Raw genomic sequence first — 21,663 nt, 5'->3', positions numbered from 1 at the left:
TCTTTCTTAGCAAAGAGTACTCTCAGACAGCATCACAGGCCTGATTATACCATTGTTCCATCTCTTAACATCCTTTTTTTGTGAAAACAGCAGCAAAATTCCCCAGATGGACATAGCTGAGCTGAAGAGCTTTCAAAGAAGTTTCTAGAGCACTCCCCAGAGCAATTTACAGAAATCACGCAAGGGGGAGTTTCCCACTGAATTGATAATTGAGAGGAAAAACAGATTATAGACAAAAAAGAAGAGACAGTCTCACTGGGACCACTTTTCATTGGAATTGGTAGTATAATAGAACATAATTTTATTTATTAATTAATTTTACTGGTTCCTCATTTTAGCACAGGATAACTCTGGACACCTTACAATATTAAAAAGATAAAATTATATGAATAAAATACTCCAAAAATATAAAAATACAAAAATACAATAGCTAAAACATGGGGAGGGAGGGGGGGAGATGGGATCTGATATTCATCTATCAACCACCCCCAGCATGAAGCAGAGCAAAGTCTTTAAGCTCTTGGTTATAAATCACATTAAAGGTAATTTCTGTATAAATATCATATCAGAACTTATTTTTAATAAAAGCAGCAGACTCTCCATAAATGCAAATGTTCTTCGCACCATTAACAAATCCTTAAAAAAATGCTGCCTTCAATTGGCAGATACATATTGGGCAAATAAAACTATGGGAGTAGTTTCCTATTGCTATAGGAAAAGATTTTTATTTACTTTTATTCCAGCAATTATTTAAATACAGAAACAGAAAACATATACTGTACATATATATACCTGTGTCTTGTAATTCTGTCTTTTTAAATTCCCATTAAAAATATATAAGGTAATTTTATTGCTACATATAAAGCATTTGTATTCACACAAGTAATCCAGCATTTCTCTAGCCTGAAGGGCTTTCATTAAACATCCTGCAGTAGACAGATTTTTAATGTTGGTTGTAACTGTGATATAATTCTTCACACACTGCTATTTGACACCGCTCCAGAAATTAAGGTTTAAATCCTATAACAAATTAAATTCTACAACATCCCTATTGCTTCCTTATAGCCTCCCTCCCAATTACAATTTAGAAATGAAATACAAAAGAATGTACAGTAACTCCTGTTAAAATATCACATCTTTTAACCATATAGAATTTTGTAGCAAGAGTCGTAAGCTTTCACAAGCAAAAATAACCATGTTTAAAATGCACTCTGAAACAATATATTCACATATTCTATTTAAAGAAAATGTGCTTGGGAAAATCAGGGGTATGTTAGGCAAATATCTTTATTGATAGACATAAATAATAATGAAAAACATGTGGGTTTCTACAACTTTGCAGCTTGTTCAAGGACAATGTGGGACATAGGCCTCATGGCAAGCAAAGTACTCATGATTTCTTTACCACTTTTATTTTGGATTTGGCAAAAAGCTTATGAAATAAAAGTAAAGTTCAAAGCAAGAGAACACAACTCCATTCCTAAGCTCAAACACAGTTTAGAGGCATGACCCTGATGCTTTACTTGCAAGCCACCCAATGCACAAAAAGCTATTTCTAAATCTATACTTTGGATCAAATCATGAAGCTATTAATACTGAACAGATTTTTGTAGGATATACATAAATCTTAGGGCCCCATTCATACAATTTAAGAAAACTATTTTAATAGAACTTGGTCTTTAGTAACAGGTACAGGTCAGAGGAGAGGTATACTAAGCATTCAAAAGAACAATTACTGTAAATGTGTTTTCTGTGTATGTATCACTTTTTGGGAAATGCAACTAATCTAGAAAAAGTATCAAGTCCAGCTTGTGACAGACTAAAAAATTTTTAACTTACTTATTTCTGCTGTAAAAAGTATGGCATATAAAATACACTGTTAAACAAGAATATCACTGAGAACAGCTACATCTTGTTTGATAGAGAACCACAGATACAAGTTCTAATGGTTACTCCTTCTCTTAAACACTGAACATTCTACAGGAGAAACATCTTCCAAGAGCTAATGGAATGACATTATCTTAAAGCACTAATGGAAGTTTTTAATCTACTAAAATGTAACATGCTCAGAAGAGAGCGTGTTACATTTTAGTAGATTTACAATCTTGGCATTCTCTTTCCATGAAGATGCTATATAATTTAACATTTGCTAAGAAGTTAGTAATTCAACCACATGTGTATCAGACAAAGAATAGGGGACTATCAGAAGCACACTTTAAATACTGTAATAAAAACATCACATCGGAAGGAAGGAAGGAAGGAAGGAAGGAAGGAAGGAAGGAAGGAAGGAAGGAAGGAAGGAAGGAAGGAAGGAAGGAAGGAAGGAAGGAAGGATTTTCTAATCTTGTGTACCAATTATTCAGTCAATTTTTAGAAGCAAAACAACACATACCAACTGCTAGGCATTGCGCAGAATATTGGTAGTAGTTACCTATTCCTTTTTATGTCACATTACTGTAGTTACAATAGTAAATTCTACTCATTCCAGAGTGCTATAAAATTTTCTAGAAAATGAAGGAATAAAATAACAAGTTGACATGGATCACAAACATTTCAGATGAGATGAGTATTGGAAGAAAAGCAGAAGCAAAGGAATTTGAATCTAGGAATATCTAGAAATGCTCCTTTTCATCTTGTGACTTTGGTGTAACAAGGATTCTCCTTTTTAAAGGGTCTTTTCCTCAAACAGAGTAGGAAAATTATCTGCAACAGTGAGAATGGGAAGCAAAATAGGAGCTACACTTTGCTAGGCTATACTTAAAGAACAAGGATCCTTCAAACAGAGCCTTTCTGCGAACAATGAATAGAAAGCAAAAAGTTCCCTGAGCAAGAATGTCCTCGCCACTGCTACAGTTCCAAATGTGCACCTTTTTCCTAGCCAAACTATTTAAAACTCAGGTTCTTGCTCTATTAAATTGCATGCCTCATTACAATACCTATTCTTTCCAGGCGATGTTCTTTGCCACCTTCCTCTCTACCTCTCCTTTTAAAAACTCAAGCTCAGGAAATTTTTGCTAGCCATTTTTCTAAGTCATTAATGTCAGGACTACCCTCCTCTCCCTTGCTTCCTCTGGCACTACACTCAATAAATTCGACTTTCATGGGTAGCTGAGAGAAGTCAAACTCCTTTCCCTTCTTCCCAAGCTGAATGACAGATCCGGAGCTTGAACTATCCATGGTACTTGGGGCAGCAGAGAGAGTTACTCGTAAGGTATTGCTGTAAAAAAAGGAGAAAAAGTTTAGACAAAGAGAATGGATCTGTATAAAATAAAAAACTGGCATTGTGGGCAGGCTGCACAATTTTTAGAGAGAAATATGTATGAAACTAGCTAATATGGGTAGGATCACAACTTCTCCAGGACCAAACTATTATCTTTTATTGTTTTTTTCCCCTTTAAAACAACTTTTACTTTAATTTTTGTATTTATTATTTTCATGTTTTGTTGGCTATACTGTTATTAAGACTGCTTCCTTCTAAGTCATTCTGAGCTGCCCAAGAGAAAGCATGGCACAGAAATAAATAAAACAGATGAATAACCCAAGTTTGGAAAAAATGACCTAATTATTAGATCATAGATACAGTATTTGTAGCCAAAACACAGAAATCTGGCAACAGCCAATCATAATTAAATTAAATGTAAGTTTCAATAATTGGTCAAGAGTTTAATTCTTTAATTGTACTTTAGGAAAGGAAAAGTGGAGAAAAGGAGAATAAAATTATATTTTCCTCTCAGCAACATCTTTGCAATATGTTGTCAGTTCAGGTGATAATCACAAATAAGATTATAATGATTCAAGGGTTAGCTTTAATGGTTAACTTAAAAGTTCAACAAAGGAAAACACATTTTTGTGCTACATCTGCTCAGAAATTTAATTTGAAAACACAAAACAAATTATGGCATTACTTTAAATGTTCCTTATTTTAATGGATGGAAGAGACTCAGGTATATGTGTGAGAAAACAAAGTAACCATTGCTATTTGTCAATGTGAACTATATAGTATGCATAAAACTATAATTTTCCATTTAGATTATAAAAGAAATACAATTTTGTAAAATTGGATATTTTAGGGACTAAATGTAGGAACTCAGTCACACCTTCTCAGGAAGGAGACAATGGCAAACCACTTCCAAAATCTTGTCAATAAAACTGCAGGGACTCATTCAGGAGGTCTCCAGGAGTCAACAAAAAATCAGTGGTGAGGGAGGGAGGACACCAACTGAGATACTAAATCAAGAATCATTTGAATAATTTTTGAAAGCAATGTTTAAAAAACATGCGCCATCTGTAACTTGATTAAATTAATATGTATGTTGCTATTTAAAACTCTAGCTGATCTCATGCATCAGAAGAGTTTGGAAATTCTACAGGCAAAATTGGTTTTATTTTTCATTGCTCAATGTTACTTTCCACTGTGTCTTCATGACAACATGAAAACAATTTTAAAAGTTCATCACTACTGGGCAGTAACCTTGCACATAAAGAAAAATGCATGAAGGTGACACTTGATAAGCTGATCCTTTGAACTTACAGCTCTCTTTCCAGTTGCTGCTGTATGAGCTTAGAAGATTTTGCCATTGTAACATCTATGGAAGGGAATAAGGAAAAAAACATATTAATACTGTGCTATAGATAACAATGGCTTAATACATTTGAAGGAACTTTCTAAAAGCTAACGACACTGCTAGCCTCTGAACTCTAGGGGGTGCATTCCAAAGAAACTGGAGGGTATTTAGAAAAGGGCTTAATCTGAGTTATCATCAGAAAAGCTCATGAAGGCAAATCTAACTGCATGAAATGGGGAAAGTCACACAATAATTACATCCGGACACAGTCATCACTCAGTTCCTAAAAAGGGCAGTTACTAAACCCTGAATTCACCACTGCAACACTGTGGTTTAGTACCAGGTTGTTGATATCCATCCAGATGTATAAATAATAGTTATATTTGTATCTGGCCAATTGGCTGAGTTCATAAACCACCATTAAAATAAACCATGATTTCCCATCATAATCCAAATTTCAGAAATAGATATTAGCTGTAAATTAGTTTACCAGGATTGACAGAAACCAGTTTCCAAATGTGCACTTATTCTATAACTTATGAAAGGCATGGCAAAATACTAATCAGTAGAAACATTTTAAATTATATGTAAATGAAGGCCAGCTTATTTCAAAGATGACAGGCATTACCTTGTTTGTTGCAGGCTATTAAGAGGGGAGGTGCATTTTTCAGAATTGTGTTGTCAGTCAGGAGCTGGTACAGAAATTCTGCCACATCTTTCATCTCCCGTTGGAAAGCTACACTATCCACAACAAACACAATTGCCCTATACAAAAAAATTGCAGTGAGTGATATTAACTTATGTTATCCTTCAAGTGGTATATCAGCAAGACAGACAAACTCTCCCTCACCCCCCCCCATACAAGACTGCTTGTAATCAGCACTTTTTCCTTCTAAGAATAAGTTTTGATATTGTCAAAATTTGGTATCTGAATGTGAATTGTTTTGTTTTGAAACTCTCCTCTTCTCCAATTAGCAAGACAAAAAAGTTTAGGAAAAGAGAGAGAGAGATGCACATATTTCATCAAATCCTTTTATTTATTTGCAGCAATCCTATAAGTCTATACATCGGTAACGTCTTGAAAATACTAATAGAGCCATTCTTTTGAAACTTACCTAGCTGCAGCCTTGAACCTATCCAGGAACTGAAGCCTCAAGCTCTCATGGCCAGGAAGGTCAATTAAAGTCACATTCCTATTCTACAGGAGAAGCAATAAATAATTTATCATGCAGCAATTTTAGGCAGTATTTTGCTTAGGCTTATATATTTTTTATCACTTTCTACCATTATTTGAGTTTATTTCAAATGAATAACAATCCTTCCATATATGTATACACAATGCTTTTTTTCTAAAAAAAAAAAGGTGCCGGAACTCAGAGGTGATGTCACTGGAAGCGATGCTGGTGTCTTGCTATGGCAGCGTTGCCTGTCCTTTGCACCCCTGCCCCTGCGGCTCGGAGCCACATGCCGCGGGGATTCCCCTCCCCGCAGTTGCCACACTGCGGCCCATGCTGAGCTCCCACCCGGAGCTGCTCCGAACCCCGACCCAGAGCTATGTTCCTCGTGGCAGTGGTCTCCGGCGCCAAACAGCCTCTTTCCAACCACATCCAGAAAAATTTGTAACAAACATTGGAATTCTCAAGGCCATGTTTGGTATTTCCCAGCAATCTGTTACTGGAAAGAAAAAGCAATCCCTGCTGCGTTACTGATCCCACAGAAGCATTTGCATGTATGCAGGTATCCTTAGGGTGCCATAGTTATGGATGAGAAATATTGGTTGCAAAGTTGGCATTTCTGCGTGTAATACAGATATTTTGGACTTATTTTTGTTTCTTTGCATGTTTCTTTGCATATTTTTAAAAAGACATATGCTACTGACTACACTTATGCACATATGTAACATCTTTTGCTAGGATAGATGACCACCGCTTGTCCAGAATGTGAAAAGTGAGATTGTGACTAAACAAAATTTTAATGTACAGATAATACCACCAGAAATTATTTTAGCCTTTTTAATAAATATTGTTATTGATGTTAAGCTCACCATGGAAAACAGCATATATTGTTATGTATATAGTAGGTTAATTATTTAAAGACTAAAGTGCAACATAACTAGATTCTAAATAATCTACTTTTCAAAACACACAACAGTCCAAGTAGTAAAAGTAAAGTCCCAATTAAGAATATTTCATTCTTAAGAATTGTTTAATTTAAATTGGTTTAGTTGTAATAGATGGTTATAGATTCAAAACAGTTTTCAAGAGTATTTATAAAAGATACTATTTTTTTCTAGCATCAGCTAAATTAGACATATTACATTGAGAAAAATGTTTCTCATTTCTTTCCTGTTACCTTTATTGATTTCATTGCAGAGATGTTAACATAGGAAATAGATTATTTTGTTATCTAATTTTACCTTCCAAAAGACAGAAGCAGATGAAAAATGTGAGGTTCTTTCCTGTTGGCTTTTTTGAATTAGCTGTTTTAGATTCTAAACGTTTAGTTCCTAAAGAAGTAACCTTGTAAATAATTTTAATGTCCTCCTCTAGTGCAGGGTAGGCAACCTTGGCTCTTTTATGACTCAAGGACTTCAACTCCCAGAATTCCTGAGCCAGCATGGCTCAGCTTGGAAACCTCTCTCTTTCCCCTCAGCGTGGCTGGCTCAAGATTTCTGGGAGTTGAAGTCCATGAGTCATAAAAAAGAGCCAAGATTGCCTACTCCTAAAGCCAATAGAGGGAGCTTTTTTTTTTTGCAAAAAAAGGTGCCTGAATGCCATTCTGAGCGTTCTATGAGAAAAAAAGCCCTGTGTATACATATATACCACAATATGTAATATTTCCATCCTTACCTTGTCATTTTTTATTCTGTACAAGGCAGAACTATCAGTTATGGAAGTCTGAGTATTTCGGAAATTTTCTGTTAAGAGCTGTGGAAATCGAAAGAAGACAAAATTAAATATTCTCAGTAAAATTATTGATCTAATGCTTTCAAAAGCTTCAAAAGCTTCAAAAGCAAGAAGAAATTAAAAGTGTGTAACTTTAATCTTGAAATAACATGGGGAAAAATCACAGCAAAATATTAGTCTAAAAGAATTATGAAATAAACTTCCATACCCTAACAAATAGAAGAGTTTTTCCTGAGTCACACAGACCAGCCAGAAGCACTGCTGTCCGACTGCTCTTTCTTGCTTGGAAAAGTTTCCAAATTACTGAAAAAGACAAACAATCCACTGATTAATTAAGGTATATTAATAAATAATATTACTATCCATGAAAATATTTTGATTCATGCAATGTCTAAAACTAAAGCTACTTCACATTATATACACGGAGTATAAGTTATCATTTTTAAGTAATGTGCAATTTTTTCCCCAAACCTATACCTTTTCTCTGTGTTATAAACAGTTGATTTGACAGAATAAGCAGGCAATTCACAATATTTATTTCCTGTAAAATTCATTTTTTTCCACTTTCTGTATAAGCAATGACTTTCTCATACTAGCCAGATCAGAAACACAAGAACACCAAATCAGAAATACATCCGCATCAAACAAGTATATTTATTTAGAAATAAGTCTTAACTCATTTATCTTTTATAAACCTCCCCAAGGAGGTTTACAAAAGTCTATACTGAACGATGATTTCATTCAAAACAAAGAATATTTTTAAGATATATATTACTGCAAATATGCAGTAATGCTCAAAAGTTTGTGAGTTCTTTTGAATATTCAAAGTTCCTGCATAAATGTGATCTAAAATGTTATGTGTTCTCCATACATCCTAAAACTAGATAAAGTGAACACAATTAACCAAATTAATAGAAAACATTATACTCGTTCATTTATTTGAGGAAAATGAAGCTAAAATGTGGCAAAATATGTAAACCTCTAGAAATATTAATTCAATTGAAGGGAAAAGTAGAGCCAGGTGTTTCAATCAGTGTAAAGTGCAAGTATGGGATGTCCTGCTTTCTTTAAAAAAACCAGAATTCTGGGTATTCACTATCAATGTCTGATCTTCTCTACATAGGTACATGGAGGAGTGTTGTAGCTTGAATAAAGAAGTTTTCTAAGGTCCTCTGAAAAACAGAAGTTGCTGCTCACTGGTCTTCAAAACATTACAAAACTATAACCAAAGACTTCTGATCCCACCAGTTCACTGTCAGGCAGATAGTGTACAATTGAAAGCAACTGAACACTATTATTGCCCTCCCCTGGAATGGTCAACCAACCAGTATCACATCAAAAGCAATATGTGTAATGCTCTGGGAGGTCTTAAAGAACTCCAGGATAACATCTAAAGAACTAAAGCCTTTCTTGCATTGATGAATGTCACTTTTTATGAGAATATTGAACAGCAGTGATGTATATGACGGGGCTGCAAGGAGACCTAATCTCAAAAAAGAACACTACTGCCCATCCACAAGTTGCAAAAGATCAGATGGGTCAATTGGAAAGATACTGAAAGTATGTTCTATGAATGGATGAGTCCAAAATACAACTTTCTAGCTTGACTGAAAAGCATTAGTTCAACAAAATGCAAACACTGCATTCCTGTATAAGAACCTTATTCTGTGAAACAGGGTGGTGGCAGCATCATGGTTTGGACTACTTTGCTGCCCACAGACCAGGACAGATTGTCATAATTGATGGAGGTATGAATTCTGAATAGTAGGAACATATTCTACAGCAAAATGTCAGAGTATCTGTTTTTGAACTGAAGTTGAAGAGAAAATGCTCGTGCAGAGTTAGGTTAAGGTTAGGAATGCAGGAAGACACCAACCCAAAACACAACTCAAATTACCAAAGAATGGTTAAAGCAAAGAAAATTAAATATTCTGGAATGACCAAGTCAAAGTCCTGATCTTCGTCCTATAGAAATATTGTGGAAGTGGGCACTTCATGCAAGAAGGCCTATCAGCATCTCTGTGTTGAAGCTGTTCTGTGAAGAAGGAATGAGCTAAAACAGGGCTTTTCAACCGGTGGTACGCGTACCACTGGTGGTACGTGAGCACCTGGCTGGTGGTACGTGACGTCACCTTCCTTCCCCCCTCTCCCCTGCTCCGCTCCTTCCCAGCTCACTTGCTGCCAGTAAACATGCTGGTTGGCAGAGGCCCCGCCCTCCCCAGGGACTTGTTGTGCAGCAACTGGATTGACCTCTTCTCGTGCGGGATCCGTGTCGTCCTTCCCCCCCTCTTCTTACTTTACAAGCAAGTGCGAGCCTGAAGGGGAGACAGCCATCCACTCCCTCGGCAGGTAGGTGTTTGAGACGACTTGCGTCGCAGCCCTGAGCAGCAACCTCAGAACCACCCCCTCCTTCTTTCCCTCCTTCTTTCTCCCTCTCTGTTGTGGCCTTCCATCTTCTTTTCCTCCTCCCCCCCCATGCGAGCTTGCGATACCGCTCACGGCCCTCACATTGCCTCCTGGGGCTCGAGACTTTTCCCCCCTCTCCTCTTCCCGAGGTGCCCAGCTTTACAGAGGGGAAAGCAAAGCAGCCAAATGGCACATGCCCTCCCCAAGGGCTCATCCCGCAGCAGCAGGTGGGAGCAGCAGGCTCATGTTTGTGTTGCTGATGCATGCCAGGCGAAGCCATCAGAACGTGGCTACAGAGGGAAAAACGCGCCCGCCTGACTCCCTCCCCCCCACTATTTCACAGAAACCCAATCATACACTCCTGCGCAGCTCATTTTCTTGTTTTCTGCTTGCTTTCTGCAAACAAGTTAACTGGGCAGTAATGCGGGATCAGCCTGTGCAACTACAGCTGAGCTGCGCTGAGAAACCCAATCACACTCCTGCGCAGCTCACTTGCAGAAAGCGAGCTAGTGAGATTGCCGGGAGCCAGGGTCCAAAGGATTTGTGCAACATGTCTGAGAAAGTGAAATGCCGCCGCATCTCCTGCCTGCTTTGCATGGGACGAGCCTAGGGAGATGCAGGGCTGTTTGTCTGAAAGTCGGTGGAAGGGTTTGGCTGGGGGGGCGGAGGAGGCGGGAGAGGACCAGGACTCAGCAGGTCTTGGTGAGGGTGTGCGTGTGTGTGTGTGTACACACATATATATAAATACATATGTATATGTGTATACACACACACACACACACACACACACACACACACACACAAGTTTCTCTTCCCTCCCTTCCGCCGCCTTGGTTCTGCGCTGGATCCTACATTTTGGCTTTTCTTGACAGTCTTAGCAGCCTTTTGTTCGCTTCCTAAAAACCGGAGGGTGGGTGGGGGTAGAAGCAGCAGGAGGTGCGTGGAAAGAGAGGGGTAAGGAATTTGGACATAATGTTCCAGGGAGCCCCTTAGCTGCGCTGCGACTCCCCTCCCCCTGTACCATCTTTTGGATGCAGAGAAAATGCCAGAGTTCAAGGCAAAATTAATACCAGGAGCTAGTAAGTTTTCCTTCTCTTCCTGTGAACAATCCACTGCCTAATTACTAAAACCAAACAGAGAACTTGCAGAGATGGGAGGCGAAAAAAAACACACCTGTTTGATTCCCCTATTAACGGATAGACTTAATGGTTTGTAGTGATTAGGATGCCTGTTGCGGTGAATGGTGATTGGGAAGCCTTCTGTCTTTGCTTTGGCTTCATGATTTGAGCCCGAACCGAAAGATGCATTCTCCAACCGGCTCTTCCTTCCCCTTCTCTGGGCTGGGCTGCAATCTCGCCCGCTGCTTCTGGGCTTCCTCCTTTCCTCTCCCTTGCAGAAAAAAAGGAAAGGCAAGCGGGGGGGGGGGAGGGGGTTTCCCCATCCCGGATGCTCCTTTTGCAAGCAGGAAATCTTGTGGGTCTCCTCGCGAGGAAGGAAACCCCAGATGTGAGCAAGCCAGGGAAAGAGTATGTGTGTGTGGGGGGAGAAAACCTACAATTCCTGTGCAAGATTTCCTGCTTGCAAAAGGAAGGGACAAAGAGGGAGGGAGGGAAGGAAGGAAGGAAGGAAAGAAGAAAGGAAAGAAGAAAAGTAGGGACAATGGGAGGGAAGGAAGGAAAGGGAGGGAGGGAGGAAGGGACAAAGAGGGAGAGAAGGAAGAAAGGAAGGAAAGAAGAAATGTAGGGTCAATGGGAGAGAGGGAGGGAAGGAAGGAAGGGACAAAGAGGGAGGGAGGGAAGGAAGAAATGAGGAAACCTCAGATGAGGAGCAAGCCAGGGAAAGTATGTGTGTGGGGGGTGGGGGGGAGAAATATCCAGCTACAATTCCTGTGCAAAATTTCCTGCTTGCAAAAGGAAGGGACAAAGAGGGAGGGAAGGAAGGAAGGAAGGAAGGAAGGAAGGAAGGAAGGAAGGAAGGAAGGAAGGAAGGAAGGAAGGAAGGAAGGAAAAAAGATAGGGACAATGGGAGGGAAGGAAGGAAGGGACAAAGAGGGAAGGAAGGAAGGAAGGGAGGGAGGGAGGGAGGGAGGGAGGGAAGGAAGAAAGGAAGGAAGGAAAGAAGAAATGTAGGGACAATGGGAGGGATGGAAGGAAGGCATCCACCCCAGTCCCACCCCCTCCACCAGAGACCCACGTATTTCCCCCACACACACAGGGACCCCGCAACCTGAGTGATGAGCTGGCCACGCCCCCCCAGCCATTGACTTCGCCTGTCAAAACAGTCATAAGTGTGAAAAATGGTCATAAGTCACTTTTTTCAGTGACAGTGTAACTTTGAACAGTCACTAAGTGAATTGTTGTAAGTCAAGGACTACCTGTACTTTATTTTTTTTCCTGTTTTTTTGGTCAAGTTTTTGACAACTTTCTGTGCGACTGGTGGTACTCGGATACTGCCTTATCCTAAAAGTGGTACAATGGGTGAAAAGGTTGAAAAGCCCTGAGCTAAAATTCCTCCAAATCAGTGTGCAGGACTGCTCAATATTTTGTTGCAGTTATTGATGCCCAAAGGAGTGTTAAGGTTCATATATGAGATATGGCATACTTTTGCCACAAAAAGATACATATGTAGCTTTGGATCATTTTCCTCAATAAATAAATATACAAATATGTTTTTGACTCATTTAACTGGATTTTCTTTATCAAGTTTCTAGTGGAGAACAGATCACAGTTTAGATCAGGCATGTCAAACTCATGACGTCCTGTAATGTGACACGACATATCACGACTTTTTCCCCATTGCCGGCAATGGGGAGGGCGTGGTTTTGTCATGGTACATCCGGCCCGTGGGCCGGCAGTTTGACATGCCTGGTTTAGATCATACCTATGTAGAAATAGTCAACATTCAAAAGGATTACAAACTTTTAAGTACCACTGTAGTAGGATAGCAGTTCAAAATATTAAACTCAATGATAAATATACTACTTTGCCAGAATTACAAATTTCAATTATCTTGTAAGAAATCATAAGCCTTTTGTCAATTAAATTTGCCTACTTCTCACTTTCTAAATTTGCCTACAAGCTCTCTTTCTCCTGCACTTTCATTAAATACTATAAAATCCTCACAACAAAGTCCAAAGCAATTTTCACCAGCTTGTTGCTAGATGTGATGTATCACAATATTTTCCCAACCACTTTATCTTGACAGTAGAAGACTGTTTGGAGTCAACTGCCAGAACAAAAAAAAAAAGAAAAGGAAAAATAAGATTGACAAGGAATACCGCTTTTGTAAAAAAAAATCCCCCAAATCAGACCATGAATTGCAGTCTTCAGTTAAAAAGAAGAAAGAATACAGAAGTGCCAATTTAATACACTTGGGAGCAATCTACTCCTCCTTTCCCAAACGTGGCAAGACCTTTAGGGGATATTTCTTAATAACCTACCCAGTTTTTCCTCTTCATCTCTACGGCAAGACCCACTGATGAACTTCACAAAAGCCTCACTGCCACCTACCTTCAAATAATCACGCTGGGTACGCCAGTCTTGCAACTGTGATATAAAAGGAGAGAGCTGCGCCGCTCGAAAGCAACTGCCGAGCAGGGCCAGAGGCTGCACAGGGCGCGCCTGAAACTCACCCAGAACTAAGACGACGAAGACGGCCACCGCCACCGAGATCAAAAGCCGGACCTGCGCCACGTCCTGGGCCGGCAGAGGCGCATCTTGGGGAGGGGGAAACCCCTCGCGCTGGGGCGTCACTTTCACACCGTTCATGCCGAGCCGCTCACCACGAGTGACAGCTTAATACGTATAACGTGTCGAGGTTTCCTGCTCTGCAATCGTCATCTTCCGGTTTCTACGGCAGGTGGCTGGCTGCGGGAGCAGAGGATCGTGTTCCAAGAGATTTGTGGGAATTGTAGTTCACTCGTCTTCATGTAAGAAAAAAAACCAAAACCATATAATTACATTGGACTACAGCTCCCAGAATTCCTAGCGAAGAAACGTCGTGATACGGACATGCCGAAGGTTGTTTTAAATCTGAAGCACCAATTTCTTGTAGGGAACAAAAAAAAAAATCATCAGAATTTTGTAACGTTATACCCGAAAACAGAGTTTGGGGGATGATCCAGATTGAAACATTCGAAGATGATTTTATTAGTCCATTTCATTCGACATAGAGTATTGGCAGATTTATAAAAGCTATAGAAGATGAAATGGGGAGCATTTAGAAAGGCTGTTTTACTGCAATTGATCAATGTCCACGCGATGATGATCTTGATCGTGACTCTTGAAAAATCGGGATGAGAATAATATTTCTGCTCGTCAGTCATCTCGTGCTCCACTGACAGAAGCTGACAGCATTGGTTATTAAATTTTGTTTCAACCACAATAATTGGAGAGTGTTTTTAATAAATTCAGAACAAACTGTGTGGTGTAAATCCCATATTATATTGCAACTTCTGTAATGGCAGTATGTCTATTGAACCTGAATTGAGTAATAATTTTATTTAAATAAAGTGCTCTGGTGACTTTGGGGTTCTTCAGAGCTCTTTATCTAGTTTGATACTTTAAAAAAATGGTGAGAAGTGAGGGGAAAAACATGACAATATTTATCTAAAATGTATTAACTACAATGTTTTTCCAATATGCCATACCTTATAGGGACGCAGTGGCTCAGTGGGTTAGGACGCTGAGCTTGTCGATCAGAAGGTCAGCAGTTTGGCGGGTCGAATACCGAGTGCCCTGTAACAGAGTGAGCACCTGTTACTCATCCCAGGTTCTGCAAACCTAGCAGTTTGAAAGCACATAAAAATGCAAGTAGAAAAATAGGGACCACTATGGTGGGAAGGTAACAGCGTTCCGTGCGCCTTTGGCGTCTAGTCATGCTGGCCACATGACCACAGAGACGTCCTCGAACAAGCGCTGGCTCTTTGGCTTTGAAACGGAGATGAGCACTGGCCCCTAGAGCTGGAAACGACTAGCACGCATGTGCAGGGGAACCTTTACCTTTTTATACCCTATGTAATATGCAAATATTAAAGGTAGAGTATTAATCCTACATGTTCTTTAATTTCTTTATATACAGCTTGATGAAGAAATCTGAGGAAACCCCAAAGCTTATTCAGGGTTTTATGAAATCTAAACTCTTAATAAAATATTTCCCATTTCTGAATTTTCTTGGGTGAAAGCAGTTCTTGTTTAACATGCAAACAAATGTAGATTCTAATCTGAGTTTGACTTCCAAGGAAGTGGGTAGGGTTCTCTGTGCTGTCAGCTTGGCAACCTATTTATGGGATCAGGGCTTCTGGATTGTAAAAGTGGCCAGGGAGACAATCTGTTGTTGGGGCCAGCAATAGTGTTGACCTCACTGAAGGTGGTACCATTGGCCGGGCATAGCCTTGAAATCAAATGTCCGTTTTTTTAGCATCTCCAAGTTATTTCTTCCTCAGCAGCTTTTTGAAAAAGTGCTAAGGCAAGTTAAACAAGCTCTGCTCTTTGACCTTAATTATTTGAATAGTACCTTGGGCTGACTTTCACTGATGCTTGAAATTGACAAGATCTAAATTAGCTACATATTGAAGGCTTTTGCCTTCTAACTGCCTTGCAGAGCAGGCTAGGCAAACAGCCAGGACTACCAATATACCTGTTTACTCATAATGTGTTCCTCTCTAATGAAAGTAAATATTGTGTGAGTGTCTCCTCCCCCCCACACACTATTTTCCCTCCTTTCCAATTGTCCTTATTCTCTTTTGCCTGTTCAGATATCTGGTAATGTTCGGTGCACCCCCTCCTCAAAAAGCTGTCCTTCAATCCAACAGTTTTCAACAATTACCAACCAGTTTCCAATATCCCTTTTTGGGAAAGTTTGTTGAGCCGATAGTCAGTCTGCAGCTAATGAGAACCCTGGAGGAAATGGATTATCTAGACTCATTTCTGTCAGGTTTTAGCCTGGGATTTAGTACTGAGACAGCCTTGGTCACATTTGTCAATGACCTGTGGTAGAGCAAGGATGATAATGGCACATCCATCCTTGTGTTCCTTGATCGCACAGCGACTTTCAATACCATTGACCACAGTATCCATCTGAGTCAACTCTGTAGGTTGCAGATTGGGGTGCTGTTTTACAATTATCTTTTTTTCCAGAACCGGTCTAGTCAGTGTTGTTTGAGAAAGAGAGATCACTCTTTAGGCCCTTCCTGTGGGTACCAAAGGGTTTTTCTCTCTCCTGCCTCCTTGTTAACATCTACATGAAGCTTCTGGGTGAGGTCATCTGCCAGCTTGAGATTCAATGTAATTAGTATGCTTATGAATCTCAGTGTTTTTTTTTTGTTCAAAGCTGGTATGCAGTTGGAATGAGGTCGTTCTGAACTTGCAGTTCCTGCTTGAAGAACTGGTGTTCAGCTTTGGCCAGAAAGGCCTTTGCACAACTCCATTTAGTGCCCCAGTTGCACCTTTTCCAAAACCACAGACCTGTACACAATAATTTATGCCCTAGTTACTTTGCAGCTTGACTACTGCAATGTGCTCTACATAGAGCTGCTCTTGAAGACTACCCAGAAGCTTCAACTGGTCCTGAATGCTGTGGCACGAATAGCGATGGGCATGCCCTGGTATGTCCATGTAACGTGTGGTTTGTGAGCTGCACTAGTTGCCAGTTTGCTTCCAGGTGCCATTTGAGGTGCTGGTTACTTATAAAACTCTACATGGCATACAGCCTGGTTACTTGGGGGATTACTAGTCTCTCACAGCACTTTTCCTGCAAATTCAATTGTGCAGGACCAGCACACTGTTTAAATAATGTGATCTATTGTGACCCTAAAAATATAACTTCTCTGCAGCAGCGCCCACCCTCTGGAATAAGACTACCCCAATATCTGGATGGCCCCCCACTCTGCTGTTGTTTAGAAGAGTCATGAAGATACGGTAGTATCAATAATAATAGGTGACTTGAGTACAATCTCAAAACATCTGGAGTATCACTTGAACACCACTGACATTGATAAAATCACCATCAGTCCATTGCAAAAGACAGCTATATTTGGAACAGCTTATATCTTGCAATGGTAGTTCTAGCGCTATCAAACTACAGCTTCCTATGCCACGTCCTTGGGAAACGCTAAGTGGATAAAAATACCAAATCCAATCTAAACATCTGGCTGACTGCAATGAACCATAACAATTTATAGTCATAAGTCATATTATTATGGTTGATTGCATAGTCAGCAAGATGTTTAGACCAGATTTGGCATTATCCACCTACTGACCACTTTTGAAGAACTTAGGATAAGCAATTGCTGTTGTTTGATAGTGTTAAAGGTATTGTTGCAAGATGAAAGCTGGTCCAAATAAAGCTGCCTTATTATTTGTTATTATTATTTGTGTCCAAGGAATTATTTGGTAGAAAATGAGACAAAATGCTAATATATGAAGGCAAGCTACTAAAATAAACAATCATAATAAACAGAAATTAAACTGTAGATGTTAATTCTATTTATTTTTTTTTGCACTAGTCACTCTACAGAGTTACAAAGCCATAATGGAAAGTTTAACAAATTGTTGGTATTAAAGAATAATAAAGTAAGTAGACTTTTGTCAACTTGGGGCAAGTAAGTGTGAAGCATCCATTTTATTTCACTGCAAGAACTTGATATTCACCAGTCATGAGTGTGGAAGTTGCAGACCTTAAGGAGTTCTTCATAAGAAAACAGAAAAAAAGTAAGAATTAAGAGACAGATCTAAATAAATTGTTCTACAATAGCACAGATTGGCCCACAAACTGTTTAATCATTATAGAATCTTTTGGTGTACTGACTATTCCAGCCCCAGTTTGAATCCCTGCCATCCCAAGATAACTAGAGCATGTCAGATTGGGGAGGCTGAAGCATGGCATCTTTTAAAAGACAACTCGTGTGAAATAATGGAGCTGTGGGGAGAGAAACCATGAAAATATTTATCTAACCACTTGATAGCTATGTGTTTAATTCCACATTAGTCTACAAATTGTTGGGAGCATGGAAACAAAAAAGACATATTCTATAGATAATGAGACTGAAAAAAGACCTTCAAAAGGTGCCTATTCTATTCTGCATCATTAAAATATCATCACTATAAGTGCTTTTAAATTATTCCATAGTAGTGTTAGGTTCTATTAATTTTTTTTTAAAAAAGAAACAACAGCCCTATCCCAATTGGCTTCTTCTCCTTTGTCTTTGAGGAACTTGACAGAAGTGTTAAAAAGTGAACAAAAGAAAGAAAAAATTATGTCATCTTTACACCAAAAACAGTTGTGATATATACCGTAGTGAAGAAAACAACATGCCTAGAGCTCTGATATATTTTTACAGAACCTTTTGCCATAAATTTAAAATATACAGTATTTCCAATATAACTTGTTACAACTAATATTTAATTTTCTCTTTGTCACAAGTTATCTCATCCTCTGAATGTGCTTTATATCAAGAAGTTCTAGTACAATGGTGTTATAAGCCTTCTTTTTAAATTAACTTTAAAAATAGAGAAAGGCAGATATTTATTTATTGGATTTTCATCCTGCCTTTATTACTTAAGGCATTGAACATAAGTAATACTCCCCACTTCTCCTATTTTCTCAACAACAATAACCCTGTGAAGTGAGTTGGGCTGAGAAAGAGAGCAACTGACCCAAAGTCACCCAGCTAGCTATCATGCCTAAGGCAGAATTAGAATTCATAAATCACAATATAACCTCTTGAGTTAATCAATTTGCAAGATGAATGGTCGAGCCTAAAAATCCAGTTATAGAAGCTCTGGACCTATAGAGTAACAACAACAATATTTGGTATATTTGGTGCCCTACAAAAAAAAACTGGAAAAACATTTGGACACAATAAGATGGACAAATTATCAAATCATCAACTGCAAAAAGTTGCACTGTTTGGAAATATAGTATATTATAATATTTTTACAAGCCTAAATGTTTATGAAGGATCGAACAGTTTTAAGTTCCAAATCTAGTCAGAGCTATCTGGTAGATTGCATATTATTATTAATGCTACTCTGTATTATTCATTTACATTTTTAGCTTTTAAGTTAAATTACAATAACAAGCATGTGTGTGTGTATCTGTTTGTGTGTGTGCATGCATGCGTGCGCACTCGCACGTGCCTTAAAGTCACTTTTGACTCCTGGCAACTGCCTGGACTAGTCCCTACAATTTTCTTGGAAAGTGACCTTCTTCCTGGGGCTCAGAGAGAATTGGCCCAAGGTCACCCAGCTGGCTTCATGCCTAAAGTATAACTAAAACTCATGGTTTCCTGGTTTCTAGCCTGGTGCCGTAACCACTAGACCAAACTAGTTCTGACAGATTAAGTAGTATAAACTTATATTATTTGTGATGGGAAACATCACCAAAACAAGGTACAGGGTTAGTTACAATGTCTAGAAATGCCCTCCCACATCCTGTTTTCCATTCTGACAGAGTTACATTTATAATCAGCTTGAAAGGAAATTTCTACCACTGAAATGGATGAATGTCATTCATCTTAATCTAAGATTGTTACCTGAAGATGAACATTTGGCAAGTCCTTCAAGAGACTGCATATATTTCACCCCAAGATATTCCTCAAAGGTAACTTCACTTGGAACAGCTAAGCATTCTGTGCCATCTTTGAACAAACTATCTTTGGCTTCAGATTGGAACATCTGGAAGACATCTTTCTCAGTTCCATGGCTTCCAAATCTTTCCTGTAAAAATTAACAAAAGCAGGATTTCAGTAGTTATCATAATATTAATAAATAGGTTTCCAGTGAGTATATCAAATTTATTGTATTTGGTACTATTTCTCCTTTTTATTTGTGCCTGTCATTTATGGAGGAATTTTATTATTGGAATATTATGGATGCTTCTCACGACCAACTCATCACAGCCAAGTCACTGTGGCCAATTTGCCATGGCCAAATCACCACAGCCAACTCTCCATAGGGCAAGAGTCATACTAATGAAAGAAATGGTGGAACAGAATCATTAAATAAAGAATTCAAAGGAGGGACAAAATGAAATGTGAATGACAAAAATTAAAATCATTTTTAATTATTTTAAATAACTAAATTGAATTGTTGAATTGTCCAATGGCAAGTTGTCCTGCACTGAGTTGGCCATAGCGGGTTGGACACAATGTTCAGTCTATGAAAGCTGATCCACATCTTTCCCATGTATATATGCTACATAACTTTGTAATAATGCCGCTTGGGGTGTGTGTGAAAGCCCTAATAAGCAGGCATATACATAGAATGAAGGCTACTGCTAAGCTTGTAAGCCGCCCTGAGTCTTCGGAGAAGGGCAGGATATAAATGGAATTAAAATAAATAAATAAATAAATAAACTTTACTATTAAACATAATAGTCTTAATTCAGAGATTACCTGTTGCTCAAGTACCACTTTTTTAACCACTTCTGCTCGTTCAGGTCTTGATACTACTGCATGATTGCAAACTTGGGCCAAGCCACATCTAACATATTCATCAGGACGACAACGTTCACCATTTAGGTTCAGAAGAACAAAATCAGAAGACGTTAAGCCACTTGCCCAAGCAGGTCTGTTCTCACCTATAAAAATGATTAAAATCATTAACAAGAATAAGGACTCCCTGCATCACTATGCATATATTTTCCTTATTAGCCCAACTCCACGGAAAGGAGATATGGAACTTTGCCAGCTGCCCCCCCAATGCCGTTTTGTATCCCATTAGCGATACAGTCCATACAACAATGTAATAGTTCCAAACTTCTTTGGAGTGGTGGGTATACATGACATTTTGTCAGCATGTTCATATTTATTTATTAAACATATGGCATATACATAGACCAGCAATATATATTAACATTTCATCTAGATCAGCATATTCATAAAATGACTACCATGGAAACATAGACAGAAAATACCTAAGCAGAGATACTCCCCAGCTGTTCCTTTCACCAAATGCTCACTACAATAACCAGCTTTTGTTTGGTATTTTGTTTTTTGTTCTGGACAACTGTGCACATTCTAATGAACAAAGGCATGGGCTGAAGCTCTTTTTTATCTTTTCAGGACACAGAATCCAGAGGCATTCTTGGACATAAATGCAATGTTTTACTTTGTAGCTTAAGAGCTCTTCTCTCTCTCTCTCTCTCTCTCTCTCTCTCTCTCTCTCTCTCTCTCTCTCTCTCTCTCTGTGTGTGTGTGTGTAGAAAGGAAGAAAGAATATAATTAAATAATTATAATAATTAAACTCTTTGCTCTCAGTGACCACTCTAGCAAAGACATCTCCTTAACAAAGCTGTTAGTAGCAAGAAAAATAATCTAAGAATGTAACAGTAAAATTCATACATTTACCTGCAATATAAAAAGTCCAAGATGGTATGATATGGTTATAGATTGCATGACAAAATGGGCTACTAATTTTGGATATAATATTGAGATGTATACTTGGGAGACTTGAATTATGTGGCTGACAATAAAAACCAGAGTCCACTGAGAGCAATGTGTAAGCTAAGGAGAAACAGACTACACTCTGAGATAAAAGACATTTTACTTCCAACTAATTCAGCCAATTCTAGAATCTCCATGAAACAGAACATCTACATACAACATGAGCTGGTAGGCTAAGAAAATACTATGCAAAGAAGTTTGCCAAAAGAGACTGTAAAGCCAAAGTTGTTTGGAGAGAAGGGGAAACTATCTCAAAGAAGCAAAAGCAGAAATAAAAGCAAAATCCAGCAGGTCTACAAAACTAAGAAATTGGAAAATGTTGTAAATTGGCTTCTACTAGGCC

The 21,663-nt window shown here is 38.7% G+C and overlaps 3 protein-coding genes across 3 annotated transcripts in view; 1 reads left to right on the top strand and 2 right to left on the bottom strand.

Annotated features, from left to right (window-relative positions):
- Nucleotides 1-8,701, top strand: part of RAB6B (RAB6B, member RAS oncogene family) — a 65,926-nt gene extending 57,225 nt beyond the window's left edge. The window contains exon 10 of the transcript XR_014026675.1: nt 8,595-8,701. The gene's annotated coding sequence lies outside the window, so the exon portion shown is untranslated. The remainder of the gene's footprint in view (nt 1-8,594) is intronic.
- On the bottom strand, nt 693-13,725 carry SRPRB (SRP receptor subunit beta). Its single transcript, XM_081329534.1, has 7 exons — nt 13,509-13,725; nt 7,680-7,774; nt 7,415-7,492; nt 5,681-5,763; nt 5,194-5,330; nt 4,532-4,586; nt 693-3,217 (listed from the first exon to the last, which is right to left on the bottom strand). The coding sequence occupies exons 1-7, from the start codon at nt 13,642-13,644 to the stop codon at nt 3,001-3,003; spliced, it is 801 nt and encodes a 266-aa protein (XP_081185660.1). The 5' UTR covers nt 13,645-13,725; the 3' UTR covers nt 693-3,000.
- A 3,619-nt stretch (nt 13,726-17,344) lies between these two features.
- Nucleotides 17,345-21,663, bottom strand: part of TF (transferrin) — a 40,079-nt gene continuing 35,760 nt past the window's right edge. Inside the window, exons 15-17 of the mRNA XM_081329805.1 lie at nt 20,271-20,455; nt 19,410-19,593; nt 17,345-17,563 (exon numbers count right to left, since the gene is read on the bottom strand). Of these exons, the coding sequence (XP_081185931.1) occupies nt 17,523-17,563; nt 19,410-19,593; nt 20,271-20,455 (410 nt within the window). The 3' untranslated portion in view covers nt 17,345-17,522. The remainder of the gene's footprint in view (nt 17,564-19,409; nt 19,594-20,270; nt 20,456-21,663) is intronic.

The sequence above is a fragment of the Vipera berus genome (genome assembly GCF_964194415.1).
Source record: "Vipera berus genome assembly, chromosome: 5".
Lineage (NCBI taxonomy): Eukaryota > Metazoa > Chordata > Lepidosauria > Squamata > Viperidae > Vipera > Vipera berus.
Note: the sequence above shows the minus strand (reverse complement) of the source record. Positions and strands in the feature narration are given on the sequence as shown.